Source organism: Cadophora gregata (assembly GCF_030347475.1).
Source record: "Cadophora gregata isolate MNR1 chromosome Unknown scaffold_5, whole genome shotgun sequence".
Classification (NCBI taxonomy): domain Eukaryota; kingdom Fungi; phylum Ascomycota; class Leotiomycetes; order Helotiales; family Ploettnerulaceae; genus Cadophora; species Cadophora gregata.
This window is the reverse complement of record NW_026695928.1, coordinates 200,713-227,464: the sequence shown is the minus strand read 5'-3', so window position 1 is coordinate 227,464 and position 26,752 is coordinate 200,713. Positions and strand designations below refer to the sequence as shown.

The following is a 26,752-nucleotide window of genomic DNA, read 5'->3' as shown; positions in this document are numbered from 1 at the left end:
AATCAATAGCGGAAGGAGATGACTTTTGCTTATAAATGCTGTTTCAGCATGCTCTTCTCTGGAATTTGTGAGGTATGTCCTGTCCACGGCAAGATTTTGTCGTGGCGCCCTGAGAACCACCAAGCAATGTGCTGCAAGGTCAAGTTAACGAATAATTCACATTCAGATTAATTTGCACTCTTACCTCTCCTATACTAAACGTATGCAATTCAGCATCTGATGTCTCGACCACTAAAGAGGAAAAGTCAATAGCAGTGACAATCTGACTTGACTTTGATATCCTGAAATAGATATTAGTAACAGTTGGCCCGCCATCGCGATATATGCGGGTGCGTCGGGAGTAACCCGATGTGTACCACTGCCCAAGGACAACAGTACGATCGTTGTGGTAACATATTAACATGCCAGTACATCGCTCATTGACATGGCATACATCGACGACTTTCAAATCATTCAGCACAGCTGAGGATAAGAAGAGATCGCCATTTAGACTCCCTACCAGCGGAGAGGGAAATTCACAAATGTGATATTGAGGCGGGAGAGGAGCAGCTCTCGTAGCTGTACCGTCACCAATGACCCCTAGTCTCCTGATTGTCTGGCCGGAGTTGACATTCTCATAGTAGAGCCCCTTGATACATCCTTCTTGCCCCAAAAGAAGCCATTTGAAAGAGTTACCAGCGGCCAGATGTGGGGCAATACACGGCCCAAAGGTGTGGGTTCTCTCACTCGTTGTCTGAATCTAGGAAGCAATATTAGGAGTAGCAATAGACATTGAAGAGCAACTAACCATTAACGCCGGCTCGGCGAATGCATTAGGGAAACGGAGCCAAGCATAAGCGATCTGCTCTCCGTCATGTAGCGGAAAGTAAAGCTCGCAACCACATTGATGTCCAGAAAACTGTGAGCGCCGTGTGAAATGGGCCCCTAATCCAACTATACTATTTCTAGACATATACACAGAAAGGCCCTTTATACATTCGCCCTGGTCGAATACAGACAGGTATCTGAAGAACCGCCGTCTGGGATCTCTGGTGGTAGAATGTACAATGTCTCGATCGAAATCAAACAGTGTAGCATCCGGATCTTCTAGAGCAGATGGAAATTCAGGCTTATCCCATTGCAATTGTTGCGAAGAAGGATCAGAAACTGATATGGTTGTGCAATTTAAGTCCTTTCCGAAGTTAGTGTTGATGATGTTGAAGAAATACCAACTTACGTTGTTGCCGCATGTGAGACTAGGGATTTTGCCTCTTATTCTTCCGTACCAAATACAGTTCGTAGCAGGTATCCTCCCAATCAAACCCGAATCCCCTCCAGGCCCAGATAGCTGTATTGCGCAGATCCCACCAAGGCTTGAAATGTATGTCACCTCGGTGGTATCACCCTTGATATTGCCCGCATGTTCATTGTCCACCTTCAAATTTTGAATGTATTCGGTCCCGAGAACTGAAATTATCTCGGCAGACATCTGTGACCCTCGTTTTAAGGCAAAGTGACAAGAGAAGGGGGCGCGTAAGTGATGAGCGAGACGAAATGTTTCATTAGCCACGAGAAAGGTACCGTAGTTGCTCTGAAGCCCAGTGTACTGCCAGATATTGATTCTCAGCTCAAGAGGCAAGCTGGATAAAACGGATGAGTTGGACCATGCCAGCATTTGGACCATACTCAACGAGTCAAGATCCCCACGTCGTTCGCAGACTTCCTCCCATAGCGTAGGATCGGGTGTAATGGTCCGAGCAAGTTTGAAGATGACAGATTTGCTACATGCTGCCAGTTTTCGTTTCAGATATAAGTAGCACCACTCATGGAAACAAAAGGGTGTTCGATCATCTCCAGGTTGGCCGGATCCTACGTCGCGCGAGATGGTAACAGTTCGCCGCCCGGAGAGGGGAACATCAATATCATCGTTCACGCGTGGAAGCTGAAAACAACTAGTGAGCTCGATGCTATCTTCACGATCTAAGTCTAGGGAAAGTACTTCCAGGAATGTTAGACACATAATACATCGAGTGGGTGATGAGTTACCTGCACGTGCAAAGGACTGCCAGGCACTGGAGCTATCGAAGATATGTGTCGGGAATGGCCGGCGACACAACGCACAGGATTCCACTCTGATTGTTAGATCGTCCATCACAGATGATAGTCGTGGATACCTTTGCCGTGGGTGGCCCACCAGGTGGCCTTTGGAAGCAGATGTACAATTTTGAAGCTGATTGAAGCTGGGGTCTCACCGGTCCGCCAATGAACTTGTCCCACCCCTACACCCCGCCAGACGGAAGATGCCATCACGTTTAGTACCCCTTTTTTTTCTGGTTGGTCAATTTTGATGACATGTACCTATGCTACTTTCAATGGCCTTTAGGCGCCAAAATGCGGCTTATATGATGCAGATACAGACATAGTTATGATTACTTGACTATTTCCCAAGGCTGTTCGAAGACCGGTCATTCGTCACCGCCTTTTTTTGCCAGTGCCAATTTGACGGGGGACAGGCACCAGAACATGTCGCCCATTTATCATCCCCAACTTTTTTGGAATTCATCAAGTGAACATTTCGACTTCTACAGCAATTCTCCGATGAGTCGTAGAGGGTGAAAGCAGGTATGGTCGCCACTTCAATGTTTAGCGCACTCAATGCACGCCACCCCTTCGCCCAGTCCTGCATAATTGTCCACCTTCATCTCAACAAGCGTCAACATAAATCCATTTACCCCTCCCTCTTTCCAGTCGATATGGCCCCACTTCAAGCAAGACCAGACGACCGAAAGGCTGGGCGGTAACCTTTACTGCGTAATTTCTGCGGTAGGGGGATGACAGTTCATCCTGATATGGGGCGTGCTACTCTGAGGGGGGTGATGAATGGAGAGATGACTGATGCCGTAGACGCGCCGACTTTGGAAGTGATAGAGTTTACGCTGCACTGAAGCCGGACCCCAGATGTCGTGCGAGCTTCTGTACTGGATGGGATCTAACGGACATGGACACGAACCCGCCACCACTTTTCTTGAGTCTCACGTTCTTTTTCCGTAAACACATTAGACGAGGAGTGCGCCAAAGAGGTTCGGATGTTGCTCATTCACAGCGGTGAAAAAGGGGGAAGCTCGCTTAATTCCGCCTTGTTGATAACCTGAAGCTGTGAAATTCTTTCAAAGAGGGCAATCACGCGTTATGCTATGAACACGCCACTGATAATCTCAGAACCGAATTTAATTTAACCACGTAGAATTCTTTGCAATAAAGATTCGCATTCCTTCAGTTACATCGTTCTCAATCAGGAAGGTAGTTGTTTTCTTACGTAAGCTGGGGCAGGCTTGTCGATCTAGAACAGATGTTATATCTATACGTCAATCCCCACTCTTGACCTTTCCTCTCAACTCAACACCAAATAAGCAACAATATAACATTACCAAAATGATCATCATCCCTCAAGCCACCATCGACCGCAGCATCTCCCAAGATGCCTCCTCTCAAACTCCCAAACTCCACGGCATAAAATCCAACCTCCTCATTCCGGGCCGCGGCTCCCCAATCAAGAATGGCACCCTCATTATCCATGAAAAATCCATCGTCTGGGTCGGCCCTCACACTTCTCTCCCCGCAAAATACAGCGCCGTGCCTTTCACACACGTCGACACTCTCCTCCCCGGCCTCTGGGATTGCCACGTCCACTTCCTCGGCGTCTCCAGCCTCTCCTCATTCACCTCACTAATCAGCCAGTCCGCCGTCCTATCCGCCGCTCGAATCGTGAAGGATCTTGAGCGGACACTCATGGCGGGCTTTACTTCTGTTCGTGAACTCGCGGGGTACGCCGGGGAAATGTCCCCCGCAATCGAAGAAGACAGTATTGTGGGGCCAAATGTTTACTCAAGTATTGGGATTCTGAGCATGACGGCCGGACATGGCGATATCCATGATTTGCCCATCGAGACGGTGCTAGATGCTTGTGCGAAGCGAGGGATTCCATTTGCGGTTTGTGATGGCGTGCCGGATTGTATTCGCACGGTGAGGAAGATGATTCGAAGGGGCGCGAAAGTGATTAAGGTCTGTGCTACGGGCGGCGTGTATAGTCTCATCGATGATCCTGAGGCGGCGGAGTTCTCGCCTGATGAGCTGAAAGCTATTGTTGAGGAGGCGGCGAGGGCGAAGAGGGTCGTTGCGGCTCATTGTCACGGGAAGGATGGGATTATTAATGCGTTGAATGCGGGTGTCAGGACTATTGAGCATGGGAGCTTTTTGGATGAGGAGTGTGTGAAGTTGATGAAGGAGAAGAATGCGATTCTTGTGGCGACGAGTTTGGTTGTTGAGGGAGGGATGGAGAATCTGGATGACTTGCCGCCAATCAATCGTGCGAAGATGATTGCTACAGCGGCGGTTCATAGAAAGGCGTATAAATTGGCTGTGAAGAGTGGGGTGAGGATTTCGTTGGGAACGGATCAGGGGACGAGTTTGGGAGATACGTATAATACTCACGGAAGGAATGGGAAGGAGTTGTTTTATGCTGTTGAGGCGGGGATGAGTCCACTGCAGGCAATAGAGGCTGCTACGGCGATGGGACCGGAGACTTTGGGGGATAATTTTGCGAAGACGAGTGGACTGTTGAAGGAAGGATTTGATGCGGATGTGATTGCAATTGCAGGGAATCCACTAGATGATATCAAGCTGTTTGCTGATGCGAAGAATATCACACATGTTTGGAAGGCGGGGAAGAAATTCAAGTCCCCGGCATGAGAAACGGAACAAAAGATGTAGAAAGTATATCCGGCTACGATCGAAAAGTTGTGTCCTGGGGAACGAGTTTGGGGGCCGAAATAGCATCGCGCAAAAGAAACGATCTCAAAGCTTGTAATGATGCAGTGACGTATAATGAGTGATGGTTCATGAATGATTGGCGCTGTATCAGTTGTTCTGTGTCGAATTAAACAACCCCAAGACCCAATCACCAAATATTCCATCGTTCCTCATCAAAACCAGCCATCACAGCTTTCCGCTATAGCTGATATCCACCCCGGCCAGTCAAAGCAAATGCTCATCAAACCAAGTCACAGCCTGGATGAAAGCCTGTTCCTTAGCAAACTTCTCAACTTTCTTATTCACATCACCACGAATCGAGAAGCCATGTGAAACACCGCTATACAGATTGATCTGCCAGGGTAGGCCGGTCTGGATGAGAAGTTCTTCAGAGCGGTGACGCTTCTCGGTGGGGAAGATCTCATCGGTTTGGGCGGCGGCGATAGAGAAGGGGCCTGTGATGGCGAGGAGTTCTTTCTCTTCGACGAATCTTGGGACGTGTTAGATGGCTATGTTGGACAGTTGGGGGCTTTGGGATTGTTTTGGGGGGAGATGAGGGAGAAAAATGAAGGGGGAGTGGTGGGAACATGGGAATAACTTACGATGGATGAGCGACGTATCCGACGGAGATACCTTTGCCAGCTGCCATAAATCTGGCGACGTACTTGGCGCCCTGACAATGAAAGACATCAGCGGAATTCCAACAAATATAAAATACTTGAAAGCATGAGAATACAAACATACAAAGCAGTATCCCACAGCGCCGATCTTCTTAAATCCCTGCTCCTGGAGATACTTAATTGATCTCTCGACGATGGGATCAACGGCCTCATAAGTGTGAGGGTTCTTGCCGTCACTTCCTTTGGTTAACCTAGATCGAGAGTTATTAGCATTTATTCCCCACAGATGTTCATTTATCTATAAAATTTGAATATCTCAATTCTTGGACAACTTTGTGATTTGGGTTCAATGCAATGTTATCAAGAGCAAGGACCTACCAGGCATGGAGGTCAAAACCAGCTGGACGGTTTATACTCAACGGATCACCATTGAACGTGTCCGGGATAAGCGTGTAGTATCCATTCGCAGCATATTGATCGGCTATCAATTGCGAATTTTGCCAGATACCAATAACGTCAGGGAGGAAGAGGATAGCAGTGTCTTTGTGGACATTCTTTCCGCTGGGTTCGGCGACGTAGGCGTCGATGTTGCCGATTTTGAAAGATTTACCCGTTGGTGTGCCACTGTAGATTTTGATTCATTAGTTTGATGTTCAGCTGAAGAGAATTTAAACAGAGATGGAGAGCTGCTATGAGATTGAGTTGGAGAGATTGTAGGTTAGGTAAATCACATGCTGGATAATGCGGGGTTGATTCGAACAAGGCAAACGTACTCATGTTTGACGCCGACAGTGCAGCAGGTGGATGGGGGATTGGATGCCATACTGAGTCAATTGAAAGCTCAGAAGTCCTTTGTGACTATTTCCGAAGAATGAAGGTATAAAATATCAATTTGCAAGTGACGGAGAAATATCAAGCTTTTTGTACATAAATGGGCGGGATTCTTGCGGGGCACATCTACGTAGATATTTGTCAGCTTTGACGTGCTTCTGCCAGCTTGTAACCTCATCAAGACTATAATTTTTGGCCACAACATGCAGTCAACACCGATTCTCCGAACCAATTATTTATAACCTCGGATTTACATGGATATTTCTGTGCACTAAAGAACTCTTACGCAGCATAAGCTTTTGTGCTTACGACAAGGGTCCGAGAATCTGACTGCCAAACGCGCGTCTATTAGCCGCGTGCCGAGCCGATCAATATCGAGAAATTTGGGGACGAGGTGTAAGCTATCAACAAATTAGCAAAGAACACCAACCTGTTCCACGCTCACAACGGCAATCCATTCGCTATGGCTTCAAAAGTACCTGCCCGTGTAGGAAGATACAGATTAGGAAATAAGCAAATCTTCTTGTAGGTTTCATCCCATCCCATCTTACTACCGCCTTAGCCTCCTCGCCCTTACCACCATACTACCTACCTCGCGACTGCCTAGCTAACACCCCTTCTCCCCTCCAGACCAAATTTCACACTCACCCTCGTCCGCACACCCGAACAACCCCCAACCTTCGCATCCTTCATCGTCCCCCTCAACCTCAACAAGCTCGACCTACGAGACTACCTCTGGAATGCCTATGGCGTGCAAGTCCGCGGCGTGCGCAGCTACATCCAGCAGCAGAAGGTGCGGCAGGACAAGCCTGGTGCGATAAGGATTAAACCGCGGCGATGGTATCGTCCCAGGAGTATTAAGAAGATGTTGGTAGAGATGGAGAGTCCATTCGTGTGGCCTGAGAAGCCGGAGAATTTTGATCTGTATGTTGCCCAGGTGTTCTTCTTTATCCTCAGAGTGGTTGCTTCAATATCGGGAACTGGATCTTGGACTTGGAAATGAGAATCATGAAGGGACTCAGGAAGCGTGGAATTTGAAGGAGATGGGTCAATTGGCGATTGCTGTTTGGCTATGCTAACCACATCTCTTTCTCTCCAGATGGGACAAAACGTCATTTGACGCCGTCCAAGAATACCGCCAAAAGGAAGGCGAAGCCACTCAGCCCTCATTCCGAGCCAAACCTTCCCGCGAACGAGAGAGTATTGCGGAACAAGCGAGGGCTCTTCTGAAAGGGGAGACGAGATGGAAAGATACCGATGACGCGGATCAAGGTCAACTTCTGCAGGTGTGGGAGGATGATGGTAACGCCGTGGAGGTTGAGAAGGATGTTGAGGTGCCAAGGATAGAGAATAAGTGATTGAGGAAGTGAGGATTTGGGATCGGGTGTAGAAAGGATGTAAGGGGAGGAGAGGAGAGTCGGGGAGAGTAAGGAGTCAAGAAAGCTTCTCTTATTATGGATGGAATGGGAAGGAATGTTTGCATAGCGCTGTATGTATAGAGGATTGCATCGGAAAAATGTATTATATGTATGACCATAAGATGAGGCTGTAAGGGTATCTATCACTCTTCCTCTTTTTGATTATTATCACTATCACAACCCTCCATGACATCACCATCAACCCAACACTCCTCGCCCTGAAACTTCAACACCTCATCCCCCCAACCCCACCACCCAGCCGTCAAATTTCTCGCAAAGATCTCTAGCGCCTCATACTTCTTCTCTCCACTTCCATCCCCCAATCCATCTTTCAACAGCAATCTCTCAAACAATCCCCTTAAATTCGGTTTCCTAGAATGCAGGTCTGGAACTCCAGCTATAATTCGTCTTTTAACTTCACTAAATCCCGTACTACAAGCAGAATTTACAGGTTTTCTTCTCCCAATAAGCAACACCTCCCACGGCTTCCTCCACCCACCCTCAAGACCAAAAATCGGCTCGCCTTTCACAGTCGTTTTCACCCATACCCATTCCTCTACTAATTCCACACCCCACTGACTGAATAACCCTCCTTCTCCTGATTCCCCATTATCAAATCCCCCTTCAGAACCAAGCACCATCTCTCTAAACGCCTCCCGGTTCGTAATCCACACCGCAATCACTCCATTCTCAGCTAAGTGATTTTGAAGCGGGAGACTTGAGAGCAGAGAGTAGATTGAGGTGTTGTTCCGCGAGAGACGAGTATATGTCGAGCTGCGGAGGGCGGAGCGATTGGGCCAGGGGGGGTCGAGGGTTATGAGGGAGAAGCCTTTTGAGGAGTGGGAAGGGGACGGGGCCGAGGAGACGAATGTTGGGAGGGTGGTGAGGAGGGAGCCGGAGAGGATAGTGCTGAGTGGTGGGATGTGGTAGTGGTTCTGGTGACCTGGACTTGAGTCTGGGGCTTGGATGGTAAGTGATATTGGGGGGAGGGAGGAGTTGGTGAAGAATAATCCGTCGGTGTTGAGAAAATCTACTTTTTGGATCTGGTCCTGGTCAAGATCCGGTATCTGGCTCTCTAGATAGTGAGGCGATGTCAAGACGTTGGGAGGTAGGGTTCCGCAATCCAACGCATCGCCATCCGCAAGTCGCTTAGCTTTCTTCCTCCTGGGGGAAGTCTTTCTATCTGGACTCTCTCTCTTCCTGGCCGGAATAGGCTTTTCAACGACTCTCTTCAAACACCACTCCTCGCCGTCAAGCCCGTCCCGGATCTCTTCCAAAGCAAATTCAACATGTTTCCTCAGTAATAGCTCTTTGATAGATGGAGGGCCGAGTCGGGCATTGAAATTTGCGATTCCTTTGGGGGTTTTGGGCTCGAGGGACGGAAAAGGGTGAGTGAGGGGTGTCGTTGAGAGGATTCTTCTATTTATGGTAGGAGATGGTGGTGAGGATAGGTGTGAAAGATGTTGGGCTGTTTCGAGGGAGCGGGAGATGTCGATCAGGATGACTGTAGATGAATCGTTTTGATAGAGGATGGAGGGGTCCATTTGACAGCGGAATCAGAATGATATATAAAACGGAAGAGAATAGAAATATGTATATAAAGATGAGCGACTATAGCGAAGCAAAAGTGGGAACAAAAATACAGAATGCTGCAATGCAAAGAGGAAGCAACTTTGGGAAACTTGAGAAGAAGCAACGGCGTCGGAACGAATACCTAGCAATAGGTGCGAACAATCACGTGAGACTTCACCAATTACCAGATAACCCAATGCCCCCTTATCATTTTGCGAGACTGTCTTCTCTCCAAACCAAAGCACTCCAAAAAGAGTAATATTGAAGTCGTAGTCGGACGTTTCGTACTTCACTTTCGGGTAAACAAAATGCCATGGCCAGCTCGGCTTGCGTCGGCGACTCGGAAGAAGCAGGCCAAAATGTTCAAGTCACGGCTTAAGAGCACACCCCAGTTGATCTGACAGCCGAAAGCGGGATACGCTAAATGACGTCCCGCGGCAAATCAACAATTCGGTTGCTTTTGTCTCTCCTCTCCATTATCAAAACTTCGGCGCCTTATCAAACAACGACAAACGTCCCCACGAAATACCCCACCTCTCCAGATTCCTCTTCCTCGACATTCACATCCTCTGATATTTTGGTTGCAAAATCAAGGTTGAAACAAGACAAGACCAGACCAAGGAAGAACAATTGCCCATCGGAATGAATACCAAATGACCCTCCAATACCTCGACAGAAGATAATACCTACGAGCCTCGAGGCGGCAAGGAATGCCCTCGGCCCTCATCAACAATGCCTCTCCACCCGCGATGCTCAAGGACAAATCACGAGAGATGGACGCAGTAGTGGAAGCCCGCAGGAAGGAGCCGGCGGTCTGCCCGACAGACGACGATGCCATTGCACCGAAGAAGAGACACCATAAACAAAGTTTTGATTACATATGGCGGACGGGCGTTGCAGGAGGATTGGCGGGGAGTGCGGTATGTACTGAGATATTCTGACCCTTTGGCTAGTCAAGGAAGTGAGAAGTGGAGGTACTGTAGACTGAAGATATACTTACACAAGTACAGGCCAAAACTCTAGTCGCCCCACTCGACCGAGTCAAAATCCTCTTCCAAGCCTCGAATCCCCAATTCGCAAAGTACACTGGCAGCTGGTTTGGCGTAGTGACCGCCATGAAAGACATTTACAAAGACGAAGGCGCACGCGGTCTCTTTCGCGGGCATTCCGCAACAATCCTCCGTATTTTCCCCTACGCAGCCATAAAATTCCTAGCCTACGAGCAAATCCGGTCCGTCATGATCCACTCCCCATCGCAAGAAACGCCTCTACGAAGACTGCTATCCGGCTCAATGGCCGGCGTCACAAGCGTCTTCTTCACATACCCATTAGAAGTCATCCGGGTACGGTTGGCCTTCGAAACCAAGCGCGATTCACGGTCCTCCCTATCCGATATCTGTAAACGCATATACAACGAAGCGCCTCCTCCGAGTACGAGACCGATAACTGCGCTCCCGACTGTGGTCTCAGATGCCGTGCAAGCAGTTGCGCCTCGTGCGGGCCTAGCGAACTTCTACCGTGGATTCAGTGCCACAATTTTAGGCATGCTGCCATATGCAGGAATGTCCTTCCTCACGCATGACACCGCCGGCGATGTCCTCCGGTATCCTGTATTTGCAAAATACACCACTCTCCCCAAACCCGCCAATTCTCCCGAGAATAAGCCCCCTCCCTTGCGTTCTTGGGCAGAGCTCTTTGCGGGCGGTATCGCAGGTCTAGTTTCGCAGACTTCAGCATATCCGCTTGAAGTCATTAGGAGGAGAATGCAGGTTGGTGGTGCGGTGGGTGATGGCCATAGATTGAATATTGGGGAGACAGCGAGACTGATCGTGAGGGAGCGGGGCGTTATGGGCTTTTGGATAGGCTTGAGTATTGGGTATGTGAAGGTTGTGCCCATGGTCGCAGTGAGCTTTTATGTTTATGAGAGAGGCAAGACCTGGTTGGGTATTTAGATTTAGACAGGTTGGAATCGAGGACATGAGATGGATTTGAGAAAGTAAGGTCTTGGAAAAGGCAAGGGACAAGAGGATGTTTGTCAATTGAGTTGGTACCATGATTACATGGCAGGTTCAGTACTTCAGTCGTTCAAGAAAAACGAATTGAGCGGAGTTTGGATTTTCGTCCTATCTATTCATCGGCAGCCTTGTTCTCTATGGCATAGCTACTCTGTCATGCAAGTGCATCCATGCGTTTGTTTTTTGCTCGTCTCGTTTCAAGAGCTCATCAAAATCTTCAGATCAACTTTCTTTTCAGTTTTATAATTCTTCAGCTGGCCAATACCTCAGCTTCTCAACGCCAAGCTGGCTGAGAAATAGTGGCGCGAATAGCCGAGTCTAGATACCTACTCTGCATGAAGCTGAACATTTCAGGGTCACACAGTATCTTTGCGTCGTCTTATCTCTCCAGCCTCGTCTCTCATTTCTTGTCTGTTTGTGATCTGTACTTTGAATTATTCTCAGCATGCATTGCAAGTAGCAAAAAACCCTGGATTAATTTATATCTACATTGGAGAGCAAGAGTTAATTCCATTCCCGTTCCTTGTCATCCTCACCACAACTATCACCCTCACAATCCCCCCCCTTTCTCATCAACCCCAATCCCATCCAACCCACTCCACCCCATCACCATGCCCCTCTCACCCCCAACCGTGGGCGCCCCTCCCTCCTTCAGCGGCTCCCCAAACTGCTTCAACGACTGTCCCGTATGCTACTCCATTACGGAAACCAACATCCAGCGCATGCGCACCGGCGAGGAAATCGTGCTCGGCACTTTGCAGCAATTCCTTGCCTTTGCGGTCGCGAGCACGGATGAGGATGGCCAGGTGCAAGGCGCTTGTGCGCTTTGTTGGAGGATTGTGGGGCAAATTGCTTTTGTGGAGGGGGATGGGGTAGGTGGTTATCTCTTATTTAATTTTCTATGTCTCTGAGTGGAAAGATGCGCTTGATGTCGTTATCACCACTGCCCTGAATCTCATGATGCACTTTGTTGCGGGATGTATTTGCGTAGCCGAACGACTGACTGATCCGGCACGTGCTGTAGATTTATCTAAACGAGGCGACTATTTCGATGCTTTTCGACGAAGGAAAGGTCAAGAAAGGGAGCAGATATCTGACGCACCTGTCTTTTAAAGTCTCGAACCCGGAAAGAGACATGTGGAAAGACCCAGCGTTTCGGGAGAAGCATCTTAGGGAGAATCCAGAGCAGTGCAAGGGTGTGACGAGTTGGAAACAGGCGAGGAGCTATACTTATCATATGGCTTTCTATACTAATGGTAGGTCTGTTCATTTCTGTGCAAAGCTGTCACGTCTTATATATTCTAGGTGGACCGACGGAGCACTATGTCCAGCAACGGATGGCTAGCCCACAGGTAGCCACCCAAGAAGCCTTCATCTCAGCACGAACCTGGCTCAGAGAATGTCAACAAAAGCACTCATCATGCCCCAGCGCTACGACAAGTGTCCTTCCCACCCGGGTCCTAGATCTCACCAACCTCAGCGACCTGATCGACATAATCCGGCTCAAGGAGACAAACCAAGCAGAGAAAGGGCAATACATCGCGCTAAGCTACTGCTGGGGCCCTAAAGGCCAATCTATCATGCTCAAGGAATCAACACTTCGAGAGTTCAAGATTGGCATTGTGGTTAGGAATTTGCCACGAACATTGCAAGACGCTATCATCGTCACGCGCAAATTGGGGATCAGATATCTCTGGATCGATGCCCTTTGCATAATCCAAGATTCGGACTCTGATAAGGCGCACGAACTCACACAGATGCCTTTTATCTACAAGAACGCGATGCTGACCATCTCTGCGGCTATTGCTGAGGATTGTGAGAAGGGGTTCTTGCAGGATAGAGAACAAGTTGAGAAGATAATCAAGCAGAGCTTTTGCATGCCACTGGTCTGGGACATCAAAGAGCCGGATGGTGAGTTAGCGAGTGAGATTTGGCTGTGTCCGGATGAGGATCGGGCATTCAAGATCAAAGAATTCGATGAGGAAGTCATTGAGGGGAGGGGTTGGACATTCCAAGAAGCTTGGCTGGCACCTCGACTTCTCATCTACGGATCCGGCCAAGTTACCTGGCGCTGTTTGAGCTGCGCCCATACCCACGGCTTCAAAGAAGATGCTTCGGAAAGGAGAACTTACGATCTCCAAGGCCGCTCAGTCATGCCACAATACCAAGACCGCCAGCAATTCTTCCTGGACCCAGTTCAAGCCCTCACATCCTCGCTCCACCAAACCAACCTGAACATCCCAGAAAACGCCAATTATCCACTCTGGCTCGAAAATTGGTTCATCATTGCCTCGCACTACAGTCACCGACAAGTCTCGTTCAAAACAGACAGATTACCCGCTCTCTCAGCCATCGCATCAGAATTCTATCGCCTGCATTTCGACCAATACCTCGCTGGTCTATGGAGGAAAAGCCTTCCTTGGGCATTACTATGGTACTGCACGCCCGATAAACCAACATCTGGTCCCATCAACGTGATGAGAAACACTACAGCTGGAGAAGCTGAACAGAGTCGCAAGAACAACCAACGCCATCTCGACCACCTCTCCATGCCGCAGATCTATGATCTAGGAACTAAATACACGAGGTTCACTACCATGGAACAGTTCCAGAAACGGCCACCGAAACAGGTTCAGCCGCAGGCGAAGTCAAGTGGAAATTTAAAGACCGAAGATCCGTATATTGCGCCAACATGGTCTTTCATCTCCGTCGATTCAGTCATATCCTTCGCTTCACACGAATGGGACGGGCCGCACCATAGCCTCATAAAAATCCACTCCGCGTCCACAACGCCCAAATACGCAAACGTGCCCTACGGCCAAGTCCTCAATGGATCCATCACACTCACCGGCCCAATCCAGCAATTCTCTGCAGATGAAGTCCTGGCTTTCTTTGTTGTCACGGATAACAAGGAATGGCCGCACCTGTTCTGGGATTATATCGTAATGGATGAATCGAAGGTTGGGAGGGAGGTGCTGGGCATGTATATGGAGAAACAGGGTAAAGATGAGGTTGTAAAGGCGATTAATCCGCAATTGGGTGTCAAGGAAAGGGTTACGAGGAGGATGCTTGGGGATGGAGAAATTCTTCCCAGGCCTGATGAGAAGAATACTAGGCCTCATCCGAAGGAGGGGAGGTTTCCTCCGAATGTTGAGAGGATGTCTGATGGTCGGAATAAGAGCTTCAGGGATTTGTATTTCCTTGAGGTTACGTGGACGGAGACGCCGAGGGGGTTGGTACTCGTTAGGAAAGAAGCTGGTAGGGATGGCACGGAAGTGTTTGAAAGAGTGGGGTTCTTCCAGTTGGGCAGGGAGGGATTTGGAAAGACGGATTGGAGGATGAGGGGAAATGAAGATGTGGGGGTTAGGGAGTGGGAGTGGTATTCTGGGTTGAGGATGTGCACTTTAAAGATTGTTTGAAGGAGGATAAGCGGTGCAGTCGTTGACTTGGTGGAATAGAATTTCTGAATCAGCACCTCATTTAAAACGGGAAGTATGTAATGGAAATGCTCTACATGTAACAGAGAGCACGGAATCAATCGTATTTCTGTAATTTCACGAAGCCTGACTTCTATCTGCCCGTGAATGTGGGGCCCATGCACTCCATTATTGACTCCACGAAAATTCCAACATCACGTGGTGAACCAGCCAAACAAGGTCCAGACCAAAGTCAAAACCCAACACGACCACATTTGCAAACCCCCTCAACCTCATTTATGATAACCTTCGAGGGGCCTGTTTCGCATTTGAACCTCAAGAATCCGAGCTCCCTTCTCCGAACCCGCGGAGGTATCCCACCCCCGACCCGATACGCCTCATCAAGCCCCCTCGCTTAATTACTGTAGCCGCAGTTCCTGACAATGTACCACCACGTCCACTCCCAAGCACATGCATGCTCGGAAAACACCAATTTGCATGGCCACTGCGACTACCGTACCGTATTCTCGGGAAATCCAAGCAATAGAATGGGCTTCTCACAAGCTTTCGCCCAGCAACATAAGCCTTCTCAAGCTTTGGTGAAGACCTTGGCGGTGGACGGGGGAATAGGGCTAGATTCTCTCTGGCTGAGGGAAGCTTTTGACGATTTGCTGCACTGGTGGATCTAGAATGAATACGAATGCTTTGAACGCAGTCGCTTGTTCCTGTGGCTGTAGAAATGCACGTTAGTATGCGAGAATGGGGAGAGTCAGCGGGGAGATGTGAGCGCAATTGGAGCTGAGAAGCGAGTAAATTAGTGTTTTTGGGTCGGCGTGATATGAATCTTTTGCTTACTGATGCTGAGGGATCGCGAAATGCGGGATAAAAGCAGGGAAACCTTGGATTTGGCTCATGGGAAGAGGAAGAGGAGGTAGAGAGAGCTGCACGATTGACTTTGTGGATGCAAATGGGATACAGCGAGGTCATGATATGGAGATCTGATAACAAATTTTGTTATAGAACGGAGGGTCTGGACTGCTATCTGATCAATCTTTGAGCTGAGGAGCGGGAGACGTTAGAGTTGCGAACGAGGATATAAACCCTCATCACCTCCCAGCAACACCTCATCTTCAGCATCAAAGCATTCCCAGCTCTCCAAACCACTTCAATAAGGCAAATAACAGAAACCAAAAATCACAAACAACTTTTCAAATTTACTATACGATCAAATAATACACGTCACGATGCATTTCTCGGTAAGGACAAAAATCGTCACATCTCCTTCGCCATGGACAGCTTCGAAGGTATGCATCTGCATGTAGCTAACAGAGCCTCAGACAATTATTACCCCCCTTATCCTCGCTACTCTCTCGCTCGCGAATCCACTTATTGCTCGTGGGAAGCCAACTGGAGGTCCTGCCGTTGCGAAGATTACTGGTACGTGATGAAGTTCAATATTAGATTCCTCCCCCTGCCTAACACTTCAATCCCCAATCCAAATTCCGACGTCCTGCACTCCCAACTTCCTTCCATCCCCACCAGATAACCACGATCTTTAACCAAAAACTAACTCCCCCCAGTCTACAACTCCTACAAATGCGTCTCCCCCACCACCGTCCCACCAACCGATGGCTCCGCCGGCGTCTCCAACACCATCTCAATCGCCGAAGCCACCTGCTCCATCATGAACATCCCCTTCGGCGGAGCCATCACCGCAGCTCTCACAGCTCCACCTAAGACAGGAGCCCCAGGGTGTTTTGTGCAAATCCATACTCAGTCCGGCTGCGGTCTGACGCTGAATAATGAATACCATGGCTTCCCATTCGACGGCACGATCATCGGGAGCAAGGTCGGTTGTGTGAGTCCGCCGGTACAGGCTTATGGTGCGATTGAGATCACTTGTGGTTGAGCTTTTTGTATGGTGGTCGGGATTGATTTTGGTGTTTGGTTTGCGGTTGGTATTGCAATTGGGTCAGGTATGGGAATACATTGAACTCGACATCTAAAAATAAACAGCGGATTTCCTTCACCTGTGAAATAAATTTCTTCCCAACCCCTGCTATATTTTTATTTCAGAGTCATATCCTTCGAACCGATTTTTGTTAACCAAAACAGAATCATACCTCAGCCACTGTTCCCTCCCGTTCACCTCTGCCTGCACGGTAACATTCACCAGTTCTACCTCCTTCATCTATCGAAATAACATGTTCCCTTGCAACGAACCTTCTGAGCTATCCATGGTAACTCAGTCGGTGCAGTAATGTGGTTAAATCGTGCAGGTTACCTAACACTACCCACCGGGTAGACAGCAATGCCTATGCGACCTTACCCTGCTCACGGAGAAAAAGTTGACTATTCAGTCAGCTATTTCTTTTTGTCTTTCCTCGCAACATTCTGTTTATTTTTGATTGCAAGTGTTTTTTTGGGTCGGCCTCCCAGGCTTGCGAATATTTCTGGGGTTTTCCTTGAGTGGTGTTGTTGTTGATGCTTAGCCGAGATGGATCGTCGGCTGGGCTTGGCGTTATGTTTTCAGCAGAGTGTTGATAAACACAAAGGCGCCGATATTCTTCTTTAAAGCAAAGACACACGGTGTACGCTAGATTCCCATACGCAAGAGTGTGGGTTCTTATCAACCCTGTTAGTCTTATCCACTTCTTCTGGCTGTACGGAGTATTACCGTCCCTGCCGCGGTTGATCCACAGTGGTGAATCAATCAGGTCATCCTCCCGTCAAGATCAGTTTCTAAGCGCCCAACACGCCTGCGTTGCTGTATTCTGTTGCATATCGTAATTTTGATGTTTCAAAACTAAAGTCTTGTTCAAAGCTTGTTTGCATCTCATCTACATCTACATTTAAATATGGATCGTGGCTTGTAAATTGAGATCTTGCTTCCTCTCGCGTGGTCGCAAACACGCTTGGATTGAATGACATAGATCAACAAAGGGCATCATTCAGCCTTTCAATTTGGACTATGAGCCGAGAGGCCAATGATTCCAGTCGCTTTATCACTCTATAAACTAGCTCTGCTCTCGTCGCAATTCTCTGCAGCGTAGAATGCCTCTTCGGATTCGCCGTCACGTGATATATCAAGAATATTCTGTACCTCCTCACAAGGGGACATCTTAGCTGTGACATTGAGCACGGGGATAACCGCAGTGCCACGAGGTCCTTCGGTATATGGATCGGACCATTATCATGTAGCGACCGGAACGTGGCCAAATTTTGAGCTGCCGCAAGCCTGTACTGCACCACCAAGTCTGGCCAACCCCTCGCTTAAGGGCATGACATCGCGCCACAACCACATTCCCGGGCTTCAGCCCGCAAACTTAAGCCTCATCCGGTCCAGCCTTCAGCTACAACAACTAAGGATTGGCCCGCGTATGGCTGGAGTAGTCTATTTGATTGTCTCACAAGAACGCTCTTTCTCATGATGGAAACTGATTGTCAGCTGATTGGTGAGTTCCCGACATCGAGGCGCTCTAGTATGAAGATGGAAAGAAAATACATATCTAGATGGCATTCGCCCGCATCAGCGTCATCTTGTCGAGATGTCGAGACTGTGGGCATGCTTTTTGGGAAGTGGACGGTACCTGAGACATTGAGGCCAGGCTCCTTGGAGGAATCAGAAGTCGTGATATCGAGATGGCGGGTCAAGCAAGTATAAAGGATTGTATTGTCGCTCTACAAATGAATCAATCGAACACATTCAACTCAACTCTTCGATTTTGAAGCAGCACAACATCTAACTATCTTCCCATCAACTACCAAGAGTACGAAATTGACTTTAGAGCATCCACATTTTCATCCCAAAGAAATCCCATTCCAAACCATCAAGATGCAACTCATCGTATGTACCACAATTACAAATCTCTCAGATAGCTTAATTGCTAACGCTCATCCTGTAGAATCTTCTCTCTCCTCTCCTTCTCATCGCTCCAGCTCTGGCAACTCCTCTCTCCGCCCGAGCAAAGGCAGCCGGTGGACCAGCCTCTGCAAAAATCACCGTCTACCAATCCTACACTTGCCCATCACCTACCGCCACCCCTCCAACCGATGGTACAGCCGGTGTATCCTCCAGCGTGACCATCGCCGAAGCAACATGCGCAGTGCTTAACGTTCCCTTCGGCGGAGCACTGACCGCTGTTTTGACCGCTCCTCCTAAAACAGGCGCGGCTGGATGCGCAGTTATTGCGCATACGGATGGCAATTGCCTGTGGAAGCCTGGAAATGAGTTGCATGGATTCGCCTTTGATGGGTTGGCGACGGGGAATAAGGTTGGATGTGGCAATGTGCCTGTCAGGGGGTATGGGGCTGTTGAGTTGTTGTGCGAGTAGATTATGGGAATGGTAGATTTGTTTTATTTGGCGATTACGTTCTTGTTTGAGAAGGAGTTTCAATTACAAGTGGATGGCATATAAATAACGACTATTACGAACAGAAACTTACTCAAAACCATTCTGATTTCTCTACGTCTGTTTGAGTCTCGGGAGTTGACCCGGAGCTGACCCCACACATTGCAATGCCAATAATCTCCTATCGTAGCTGTGCACTTGCGCCTCGTTCATGAAGCGACTTGTCCATGTAGATGCTCACTACATCACTTCTTTAGCGTACTTTTGTTCTCCGCTCCAGATTACATTGCAAATAGGCAATGATTAGAACATGAGACCATGCATTTGTACGACCCAATACCAACATCGCCAAACAGATATCGGAGCGTTGCGGGAAGGAGATCCGACGTTTCAAGAACCTAAACGCTTTGAAGTATGACCATAAAATATGAAAAAATGCATCCCTCAAATGATCAGCGACATCAGCCGTTCAAAATGTTGGAAAGTTATTAACTCAGTTGGAGGTTGAATAATCGAATCCTGTTTGTGTCCCCAGTGTCGGACCGCAAAGTAAAGTTTTCACTTTGCGCGTCTCAGGCTATGAAATTGTTGGAAAAGGATCAAATCATATGCTTGCAAACTTGGACAAGTATTTTTCAGCCAACAGAAATTTCGCCTCTCTTCCATGCGGCTCGTACGTGAACTGGAGATTGCTGCTTAGCGGACTATACGGTTGAAAGGGTGATTGAGTTGATCCAATAGCGGAGAATACTGTGACCCACATCTCAATTTATTGTCTTTAAGGGTACCATGGTACTCTAATCCTTCGCTGCATCGGTTGTGATGATGGCCCATTAGGCGACATATGCGGGCGAAGAGCCTGAAGGAGATTGATCTCGCTTAACATGTCAACGCAGCAGCTCCTCAAAGTTGGGAGAACACCTTCAGCATATATAACATCTACTCTATAGCCCACTTCATCTTCCAATTCAAACCATTTCACCAATCCCATCATTCCCCCAACTCCTCTTCATAACCATGGCTTCCTCAAAAGTCCTTCATCTCGCCCTCTTGGCCCTTCTCCCCTTCTCCTTCGCTGCACCAGCTCCAAGTCCTGCCATCGAAGCGGTGCCAAGCTCCAATGAAGCAGTCGACTGGATTCCCATTGAGTGGAAAGGCCACACGCTATATGTCAACAGTGCAGCTCTGATCGACACCACAGTCAACTCTGCCGAGAAAGTCAAGCGAACTCTCACACCACGAGATGGAGGCGGAGAGAGGTGTGGAGCCAGCAATGGTTTCAGCGGTATTCCAGCGCCGTGGGCGGTTGTGAATGATTGCTGGGTCATTCATGATTGTGAGTTATGGATATCTCACTTTGAAGACCCTTCTCCCCCTCTTGTATTCTTGACGTATATTCCTGGTGCCATCTGAGACGAAGTCAGTTCAGAAATCTAAGTGCTAACCTCCCTGTGCACTCCAGATGGTAGAGATCATGACACGTACTACGGCGTATGGGACCACACTTCTTCAACTCATCCCGTCTTGACCGCTGGATCCTGTGTCTTCGAAGCGGGCACCAAAAACATTTACAAGACATACCTCGGAACAAAAGACATCGCCGACGTCACTTTCAATGCGATCAAAAACCTCGGGGTATGTACCTTCATCCTGATCTTCACTTCTCTCTTTTCTTTTCTTGGTATTTTGGCTGACTTGTGTAGAACAATGGGCAGGTTGGAGCTCAGGGAAGTATGGGCTGTGAAAATACAGGGGAGCTCACAGGTTCGAAGGTCAACTGGAAAGTCAAACATAGTTGAGTGTCATGCCTTGGCTTCTAGAGCGAGGACTCTCTTGATAAGAGAGATCTTCAGTTGGGCAAGTAACAGAAGCGCATTTTCATACTCAATGGCTCGGTAAAGAAAAAGCAAGGTTATGGAATCCGCGAATCAAAAGTATTCAATACACTCATTTATTCGTACCACATCAGGCTCCGTGAAACCCCATGACACTGTCTCTGCTGACACTTCTTATCAAAAGAAAACAAAAACATAGAATCTCAATGTGCACAATCGCACCAGTATTCAGCGCTTGGTATTTGATAGGTTGTTTTGACATGCCACTAGCGAATCAGTTGACGTTTTCTGAGGTACCCTTGCAACAATGCTGTTACGTGATGAGTTTTGCCAGCTTTGAATCTTAAGAATGGGAAAGTCAATCCAGTGTTGATGTAGCTATTATGTCAGCTGCATCCCAGGTGACTCTGGATACGCCACTTGCTTGGCAATATCGAAAAGCCGACTACTTTGGGCCAGACCCTTTTTTCTTTTGAGGCTGAGGCTGCGGCTGAATCAACCAATACCTTGAACCTCCCTCTTTTACAGAAATCCAGATTTATGAAGCAGCACAGCAACGACCAGTCGGCAAGAGGGCCGAAGTTTCGGTGCATCGGCGGTCTTACGTCCAGCACTAAAATTTACCGTTCTTCGTGATGTCTTCGCAAGGGGAATCAAGCAGGTCACGTTTCTCAAGCAAGCTTCGCAATGTTTTCAAAAGCTCTAAGAAGAGTGAGAGCCAAGCCGCTCCCGCGCCAGAGATAAAGACGGAACCAAAACCAGCTCCAAAACCAGAAGCGATTGACGAGCCAAACAAAATCAACGAATCGTTTATATACACCGACCTCATCGCATCCAAGAACGAGATCCGTCTCGTTACCATCGAGCCAGCTCAATCATCTGAGGCACCCATTGTAGCATCGCTTCACCATGCATCATTCGATGACAATCCTCAATATGACGCTCTCTCATATACATGGGGATCACCTGTCGATCCCATCGCCATCACATTAAACGATCAGACTTTCAACGTTACCCAAGGCCTCCACTTAGCTCTCACCAGTTTCCGCCTCCCGAGTGCTCCACGCACCCTTTGGATCGACGCAGTATGCATCAACCAATTCTCCATCCCAGAACGGAACGTCGAAGTCCGTCGGATGCGCACGATATACAAGAGATGTGCGCACACGTTGATTTGGCTCGGTCCAGCATTCGAAAATAGCGATATACTTTTGGAGTTCATGGCTTGGGAAGATCGACGCTTGTTGGACCCCACGTTGGATGGCTTGACCGACAAAGAAGCCTCCGAGAGATACGAGCGGTGTATGGCAGACACGAGCTTCCAGCACATCTGGGTCGCCCTGAAGCAGTTGACAGAATTGCCGTACTGGAAACGGATGTGGATCGTTCAAGAAGTGGCATTCGGCACTTCGCCACAAGTCTGTGTGGGCAGCAAGAGTTGCTCGTTCTGGGATGCGCTGATTAGAGTTTTGAGTTCTCTGGCTGCAGAAATGGAGCTCAAGGACCCGGGGGACTGGGCGAATCCGATTTGGACGGCTCTCATGGCAAGTAACATGCCCAGTACGATCTGTATTGAGAGGACGGATATCGGGGTAAAGAAAGACCCGAGTTGGTTAGGTTACACTTTGTGTCGATACCGGAACTCTGGAGCAAAAGAACCGAAAGATAAAGTTATCGCGTTGCTAGGATTCTTGGAGGAGAGTGGGATTGAGTATGACGAATTTCTGACAATTGACTACAAGAAGCCGGTTTTCGAACTCTATCTTGAAGTGTTTAAGTATTGTACGGGGGTGCAGCGAGAACAGAGGACGAAAGAGCAGGCACGAATCGGCAGCAAAACTGCTATGGTGCTGAGCATGTCGTTGAGCTACGACGCAGTAGCAGCCCAGGAAGCAGAAGCTACAGGGCGGCATCTCTCGGGATCGGAGATTCAAACCAAGTCCGAGAGTGAAGACTTCATGAGCAGGGCACACGGAGCTTTCAATATAATCTGCGCAGCTGGGCTTTATGCACCTCCTAGAGATGGTGTGCTGGAGACCAACTTCAAGGGGAAAGAAGCCGTTGTCATCTCCCCCAGTGAAGCAAAGGGTAGAGATCAATTCCCATCTTGGCTACCAGACTGGTCCCATCCATGTCCTTCTCAATCCATTGATGACTTGTCATGCAACCGCTTTAAAGTAGGCGGTAACACACCAAGCTTCTGTTCCTACTCAGACGACAACAGAGTCATCACAATTTTCGGATGCGCTCTCACACAGCTGGCTCATGTAAGCTCACCGCTGCAGTCACACAAGCCATCAACCATTGACCTAGTTCAAACGGTTTCGGAATGGTATGAAGTGACCAAGAAAATGACCAAGAAATCTGGGCTGTGGAGTCCGCAGCGATTCTGGCAGACTCTCACTTTCGATTCATATCTCAACAGGTGGTCGACTGAAGCACCGCCGCAATGGTTCAACCTCACGCCTTCCATTCTTCACAAGACTGCTTCTTCCAAGAAGCTTCTCAAAGACTCGGTCACTCTTTCGAACGAGTTCATTCAGATGATTGCAACGATGCTACCAGGAAGGAGGTTTGCGCTAACACAAGAGCTGATATATGCAGTCGTGCCGGAGACAGCAATTGCTGGCGACGTGGTGGTGGTGCTGTGGGGTGTAGATCTACCAGTGATAATGAGGAGGAGGGCGGAGGGCGGGTGGCTGCTCGTTGGAGAGTGCTATGTGGCAGGAATGATGGAAGGGGGTATTCTCATGACTGCTGTACAGGCTGGAATGGAAGCGGAGGATTTCGAGATTTATTAGGTATATGTTGTTCGTAGGTAGACCTAACTCTCCTCCTCGAGCCAACTCGCTTGGGTATCTCTCGACAGCCTCAAACGTCAATCCAGTTCTCCTGTCTCCCAACTTTCTTCTGTCCATCACCATTGTCTTCTATGATGACCTGAACATCTGTCTGCTTATGTATTTGTCCCAAGTTTTCCATCTCAAAGCTCTTTACCTCCGAAACAATCCCCTTCTGGCTATCAGAGTCCGCTTCCGTCCACTGCTTATCAACCCCCACTCCACTTCTCAAATATCCGTGAGTCGAGCGCTGGGCACCCGTGGTACCACGCATATGACCGGAAGGACCACCACTTCTCTTACCAGGCGTATTGTCATAGCTGAGAAGTTTGGAGCGGAATCCGAGCTTGAAGGATACGATTCGTATGATTGGTTGTAGTGCAGGAAAACACGCGCACCAGAGACCCAGGTGAACTTCAAGATCAGACCAGACTCCGGTGGTTGACATATGGAATGTTCTACAAGGCTGAGGGTTAGCTGCAGTTTTGATGATTCTCGGATTGGAGATACGTACGGTTCGCTGGCGAACAGAAGTGTCTTCATGTAGTACAGACGGACGACACCAGCCATGATGACGAAGATACCGACGCAGAAGATGAGAATTACCTGAAACATCTTGCGAGAGACCATCATTTTCCTAGAGACAATCCAGATGGGAAGAGCCAGCAAGGCGCATTCTATGGCAATGCCAAATACGGCGTTGATAGTCATCATCGTTTCTGTGATGATGAGAAGTCAGCATTCACTTATTCAGATGTCTCAGGAGCACTTTGGGAACGAGGTAGTACAGAAATATGGGCTTTGGGGAAACGTTTATTGCCCGGAAAACATACCATTCGCAGCTTGAGAAACACAATTCGTTCCAGGCGTATCAGGTGGTAGCCATAAGTCTCTGTCGCATCCAGTCAGTTCCGAAAATCTGGCGAGTTGACGATACATACTTGACTGGCCTACACTCCAACAGTTTGTACAGGAAGCAAACAGTCGTCTGTACAACGGTAAAGGCAGCAATCCCATATATAAGGTACAAATAAAGTCCTGTAAGGTTCGATTAGAGTGGTCGCGTGACAGTGTTGGAGGGTGGAACGAACTCTCTTTGCTCAAGCGAGGCAGAAATGCTGCGACTGTCAGACGCACGAAACATGTTGCCCAGAAATACCACATGGTTTGCGTAGGTAGTATCTATTTTATCGTCAGCTGGGCAGATCGTTGATTGAAAAATGGCGCCTACATTGAAGAACTTGCGAAGTGTCTCCGGCGGGACGAGGGCAATGTGTGCGCCACTTCCATATTGGACAGCTTGATGATAGAGTTAGCCATGAGTACCCTTGATGAACGCCTCAAAGTTACTTACTGACAAGGTCAAAACTCGACAATACAACCGCGAACAGCTGCAGAATGTCGTCAGATCTAGCGAGTGGTAATTTGAAGAGCAAAACTGACATAGGCTACAAGACCAAGCGCATCGTCCAACCCAGCATTCTTCGTCATGAACAACCTGACGTATATCCTCATACCAAAGAACAACGTCGTGACAGGGATGAGAGTGGCATTGAGAGCCCGAAGAACACCGCCCTTATAGTCTGGAGTCGACCTGAAGTCTGTCCCCGGTGGATACACGTGAGTTGACATGGCGATTCGCGATAAATTCAATCTCGAGTTTTGAGTTCAGAATCTGGGGACATCACATTGCTGCAGAAGCCAGAATTATGGGGATGAACCTCTGCATAAATAGAGGATCTTCAAAGACCCAGATGTGTATTGTTCACAAGGTGGTCAATGTTGAGACCATCTGTTGCACTTATGAGAGACTTGAAGCCCGAAAGAATCAAGGAGCCACGGGTTCGGCCAGTTACTCCCGATAAAGGGATCCCAGGAGTTGGGTCTCAATTTCACCTGAAATGAGGCAAGTCCTTCTCGCTTGTGAAAGGGGCTGGAAACAGATCTTTGCTAGCCAAACTTTAAAAGAAGCCATGCTGGGGAACAGCGAATGAGATACGCGGGCTCGTGATATTTAGTTTTACTTCGCAACAGACATGGAATCGACTACGACCCCGGTGGCTATCTGTGGGTTCCGCAGCATCTTTCAAGTGGCCACCCTCTATCGATCTTCACCATACGCATAACAAACCTAATCTGCCCCGGTGACACCATACTTTTCAGTAACCTTAAAAACAAACGCTTTTAGTAACAAAACCTTCTAGAAGGAGGATGAAAATAGCATATATGGCCATCTCCTCGATTCAGGCGATGAAAAAGAATAGGATTTACAGTATGTTTCTCTCTGTAACTCTTTTTGTTTTGTTTGCCATCCTCAGTGGCTTCCCGATGCTACCAAGGACCTTGCCGACAAATGGCAGCCATAGGAATTGTCACTGACTGTGCCTTCAACATGGTCAATGCAAACCACCATGGCCAGGATTATTTCAAATCGAGGTGGGACGATACTCCAGCTTTCGCCAAATCAATGCATACTAAGACTTGAAGGATCGAATCATAGCTCTTGGCCCGCCTTGGACTTGCAGGCTCTTGCCATGCTTGAAGATTATTGTCGTGTCATCGACATGCATAGTCTCAGCTGTGGCTTCATTCCCGTTCGATAGCTTTTCTGCGTCTGCGAGTCGCCTTCGCTAACGCTTCCCGCGTCCTTCTTCGAGGCGTCTGCTAGATCAATTCCTAGGCTACTACTGGCTACCAAGTGGGGCTCAAAGTTGAAGACAAACTGATATGGCAGAAGGGTATTATCCGACGCTTTCCATCCCGCTCCAAGTTAAGCTGACCGACCCGAGGCACCTTCAGAAGATCACTAGAAGACACGGGACAACTGACACCCGGGATCAATTTAATTCAAAGAGATCTCAAGGCTTTCGGCTGATCCTGTTGGACAGTTGAACATAGGAGGAGAGGCCCGAAAGTGGCAATTACCCGATGGAATTCCCGCACTGACTGCCGAGAACGCCACATTCAGGCTTTGAACAAGAGACTGGCTTTCGTTGTCAAGTGGAGATATTTCGGAGGGGAGTCCTCTTGTTTCCAATGGGTAATACATGACTAATGGAACAGTT

The 26,752-nt window shown here is 48.4% G+C and overlaps 11 protein-coding genes across 11 annotated transcripts; 7 read left to right on the top strand and 4 right to left on the bottom strand.

The window, feature by feature from the left end:
- Positions 1 to 29: 29 nt before the first annotated feature.
- ONS95_010878 (uncharacterized protein) lies at positions 30 to 1,468 on the bottom strand (the record flags this gene model as incomplete). Its single annotated transcript, XM_058504460.1, has 4 exons — positions 30 to 131; positions 185 to 739; positions 788 to 1,171; positions 1,217 to 1,468. 4 exons carry the CDS (start codon positions 1,466 to 1,468, stop codon positions 30 to 32), a joined length of 1,293 nt encoding a protein of 430 aa, XP_058359016.1.
- Positions 1,469 to 2,374: 906 nt separating this feature from the next.
- On the bottom strand, positions 2,375 to 6,649 carry ONS95_010876 (uncharacterized protein). The gene is made up of 3 exons (XM_058504458.1): positions 6,182 to 6,649; positions 5,787 to 6,032; positions 2,375 to 5,659 (listed from the first exon to the last, which is right to left on the bottom strand). Exons 1-3 carry the CDS (start codon positions 6,229 to 6,231, stop codon positions 5,290 to 5,292), a joined length of 666 nt encoding a protein of 221 aa, XP_058359014.1. The 5' UTR covers positions 6,232 to 6,649; the 3' UTR covers positions 2,375 to 5,289.
- ONS95_010877 (uncharacterized protein) lies at positions 3,412 to 4,728 on the top strand (the record flags this gene model as incomplete). Its single annotated transcript, XM_058504459.1, has 1 exon — positions 3,412 to 4,728. The coding sequence occupies one exon, from the start codon at positions 3,412 to 3,414 to the stop codon at positions 4,726 to 4,728; it is 1,317 nt and encodes a 438-aa protein (XP_058359015.1).
- Positions 6,650 to 7,794, top strand: ONS95_010875 (uncharacterized protein). Its single transcript, XM_058504457.1, has 2 exons — positions 6,650 to 6,764; positions 6,870 to 7,794. Exons 1-2 carry the CDS (start codon positions 6,703 to 6,705, stop codon positions 7,240 to 7,242), a joined length of 435 nt encoding a protein of 144 aa, XP_058359013.1. The 5' UTR covers positions 6,650 to 6,702; the 3' UTR covers positions 7,243 to 7,794.
- On the bottom strand, positions 7,795 to 9,563 carry ONS95_010874 (uncharacterized protein). Its single transcript, XM_058504456.1, has one exon. It carries the CDS (start codon positions 9,199 to 9,201, stop codon positions 7,801 to 7,803), a length of 1,401 nt encoding a protein of 466 aa, XP_058359012.1. The 5' UTR covers positions 9,202 to 9,563; the 3' UTR covers positions 7,795 to 7,800.
- Positions 9,564 to 9,939: 376 nt separating this feature from the next.
- Positions 9,940 to 11,181, top strand: ONS95_010873 (uncharacterized protein; the record flags this gene model as incomplete). The annotated part of the gene is made up of 2 exons (XM_058504455.1): positions 9,940 to 10,149; positions 10,240 to 11,181. The coding sequence occupies 2 exons, from the start codon at positions 9,940 to 9,942 to the stop codon at positions 11,179 to 11,181; spliced, it is 1,152 nt and encodes a 383-aa protein (XP_058359011.1).
- Positions 11,182 to 11,579: 398 nt separating this feature from the next.
- On the top strand, positions 11,580 to 14,663 carry ONS95_010872 (uncharacterized protein; the record flags this gene model as incomplete). The annotated part of the gene is made up of 3 exons (XM_058504454.1): positions 11,580 to 12,116; positions 12,269 to 12,500; positions 12,550 to 14,663. The coding sequence occupies 3 exons, from the start codon at positions 11,580 to 11,582 to the stop codon at positions 14,661 to 14,663; spliced, it is 2,883 nt and encodes a 960-aa protein (XP_058359010.1).
- A 1,241-nt stretch (positions 14,664 to 15,904) lies between these two features.
- Positions 15,905 to 16,569, top strand: ONS95_010871 (uncharacterized protein; the record flags this gene model as incomplete). The annotated part of the gene is made up of 3 exons (XM_058504453.1): positions 15,905 to 15,916; positions 15,998 to 16,097; positions 16,241 to 16,569. 3 exons carry the CDS (start codon positions 15,905 to 15,907, stop codon positions 16,567 to 16,569), a joined length of 441 nt encoding a protein of 146 aa, XP_058359009.1.
- A 1,416-nt stretch (positions 16,570 to 17,985) lies between these two features.
- Positions 17,986 to 19,115, top strand: ONS95_010870 (uncharacterized protein). The gene is made up of 2 exons (XM_058504452.1): positions 17,986 to 18,507; positions 18,566 to 19,115. The coding sequence occupies exons 1-2, from the start codon at positions 18,496 to 18,498 to the stop codon at positions 18,992 to 18,994; spliced, it is 441 nt and encodes a 146-aa protein (XP_058359008.1). The 5' UTR covers positions 17,986 to 18,495; the 3' UTR covers positions 18,995 to 19,115.
- A 914-nt stretch (positions 19,116 to 20,029) lies between these two features.
- Positions 20,030 to 20,811, top strand: ONS95_010869 (uncharacterized protein; the record flags this gene model as incomplete). Its single annotated transcript, XM_058504451.1, has 3 exons — positions 20,030 to 20,348; positions 20,475 to 20,647; positions 20,716 to 20,811. The coding sequence occupies 3 exons, from the start codon at positions 20,030 to 20,032 to the stop codon at positions 20,809 to 20,811; spliced, it is 588 nt and encodes a 195-aa protein (XP_058359007.1).
- Positions 20,812 to 23,718: 2,907 nt separating this feature from the next.
- ONS95_010868 (uncharacterized protein) lies at positions 23,719 to 25,319 on the bottom strand (the record flags this gene model as incomplete). The annotated part of the gene is made up of 8 exons (XM_058504450.1): positions 23,719 to 24,145; positions 24,202 to 24,406; positions 24,521 to 24,579; positions 24,629 to 24,725; positions 24,779 to 24,869; positions 24,919 to 24,986; positions 25,042 to 25,078; positions 25,131 to 25,319. The coding sequence occupies 8 exons, from the start codon at positions 25,317 to 25,319 to the stop codon at positions 23,719 to 23,721; spliced, it is 1,173 nt and encodes a 390-aa protein (XP_058359006.1).
- Positions 25,320 to 26,752: the final 1,433 nt, after the last annotated feature.

Bases quoted from the DNA above. Each gene is read 5' to 3' on its own strand.
- ONS95_010874 (XM_058504456.1), bottom strand. From the start codon at position 9,201: ATGGACCCCTCCATCCTCTATCAAAACGATTCATCTACAGTCATCCTG.
- ONS95_010876 (XM_058504458.1), bottom strand. From the start codon at position 6,231: ATGGCATCCAATCCCCCATCCACCTGCTGCACTGTCGGCGTCAAACAT. The intron at 6,033-6,181 runs GTACGTTTGCCT...CAAAATCTACAG, and splicing joins ACTGTCGGCGTCAAACATGA to TGGCACACCAACGGGTAAAT. The intron at 5,660-5,786 runs GTAGGTCCTTGC...CTCTCGATCTAG, and splicing joins GGTTTTGACCTCCATGCCTG to GTTAACCAAAGGAAGTGACG.
- ONS95_010875 (XM_058504457.1), top strand. From the start codon at position 6,703: ATGGCTTCAAAAGTACCTGCCCGTGTAGGAAGATACAGATTAGGAAAT. The intron at 6,765-6,869 runs GTAGGTTTCATC...TCTCCCCTCCAG, and splicing joins GGAAATAAGCAAATCTTCTT to ACCAAATTTCACACTCACCC.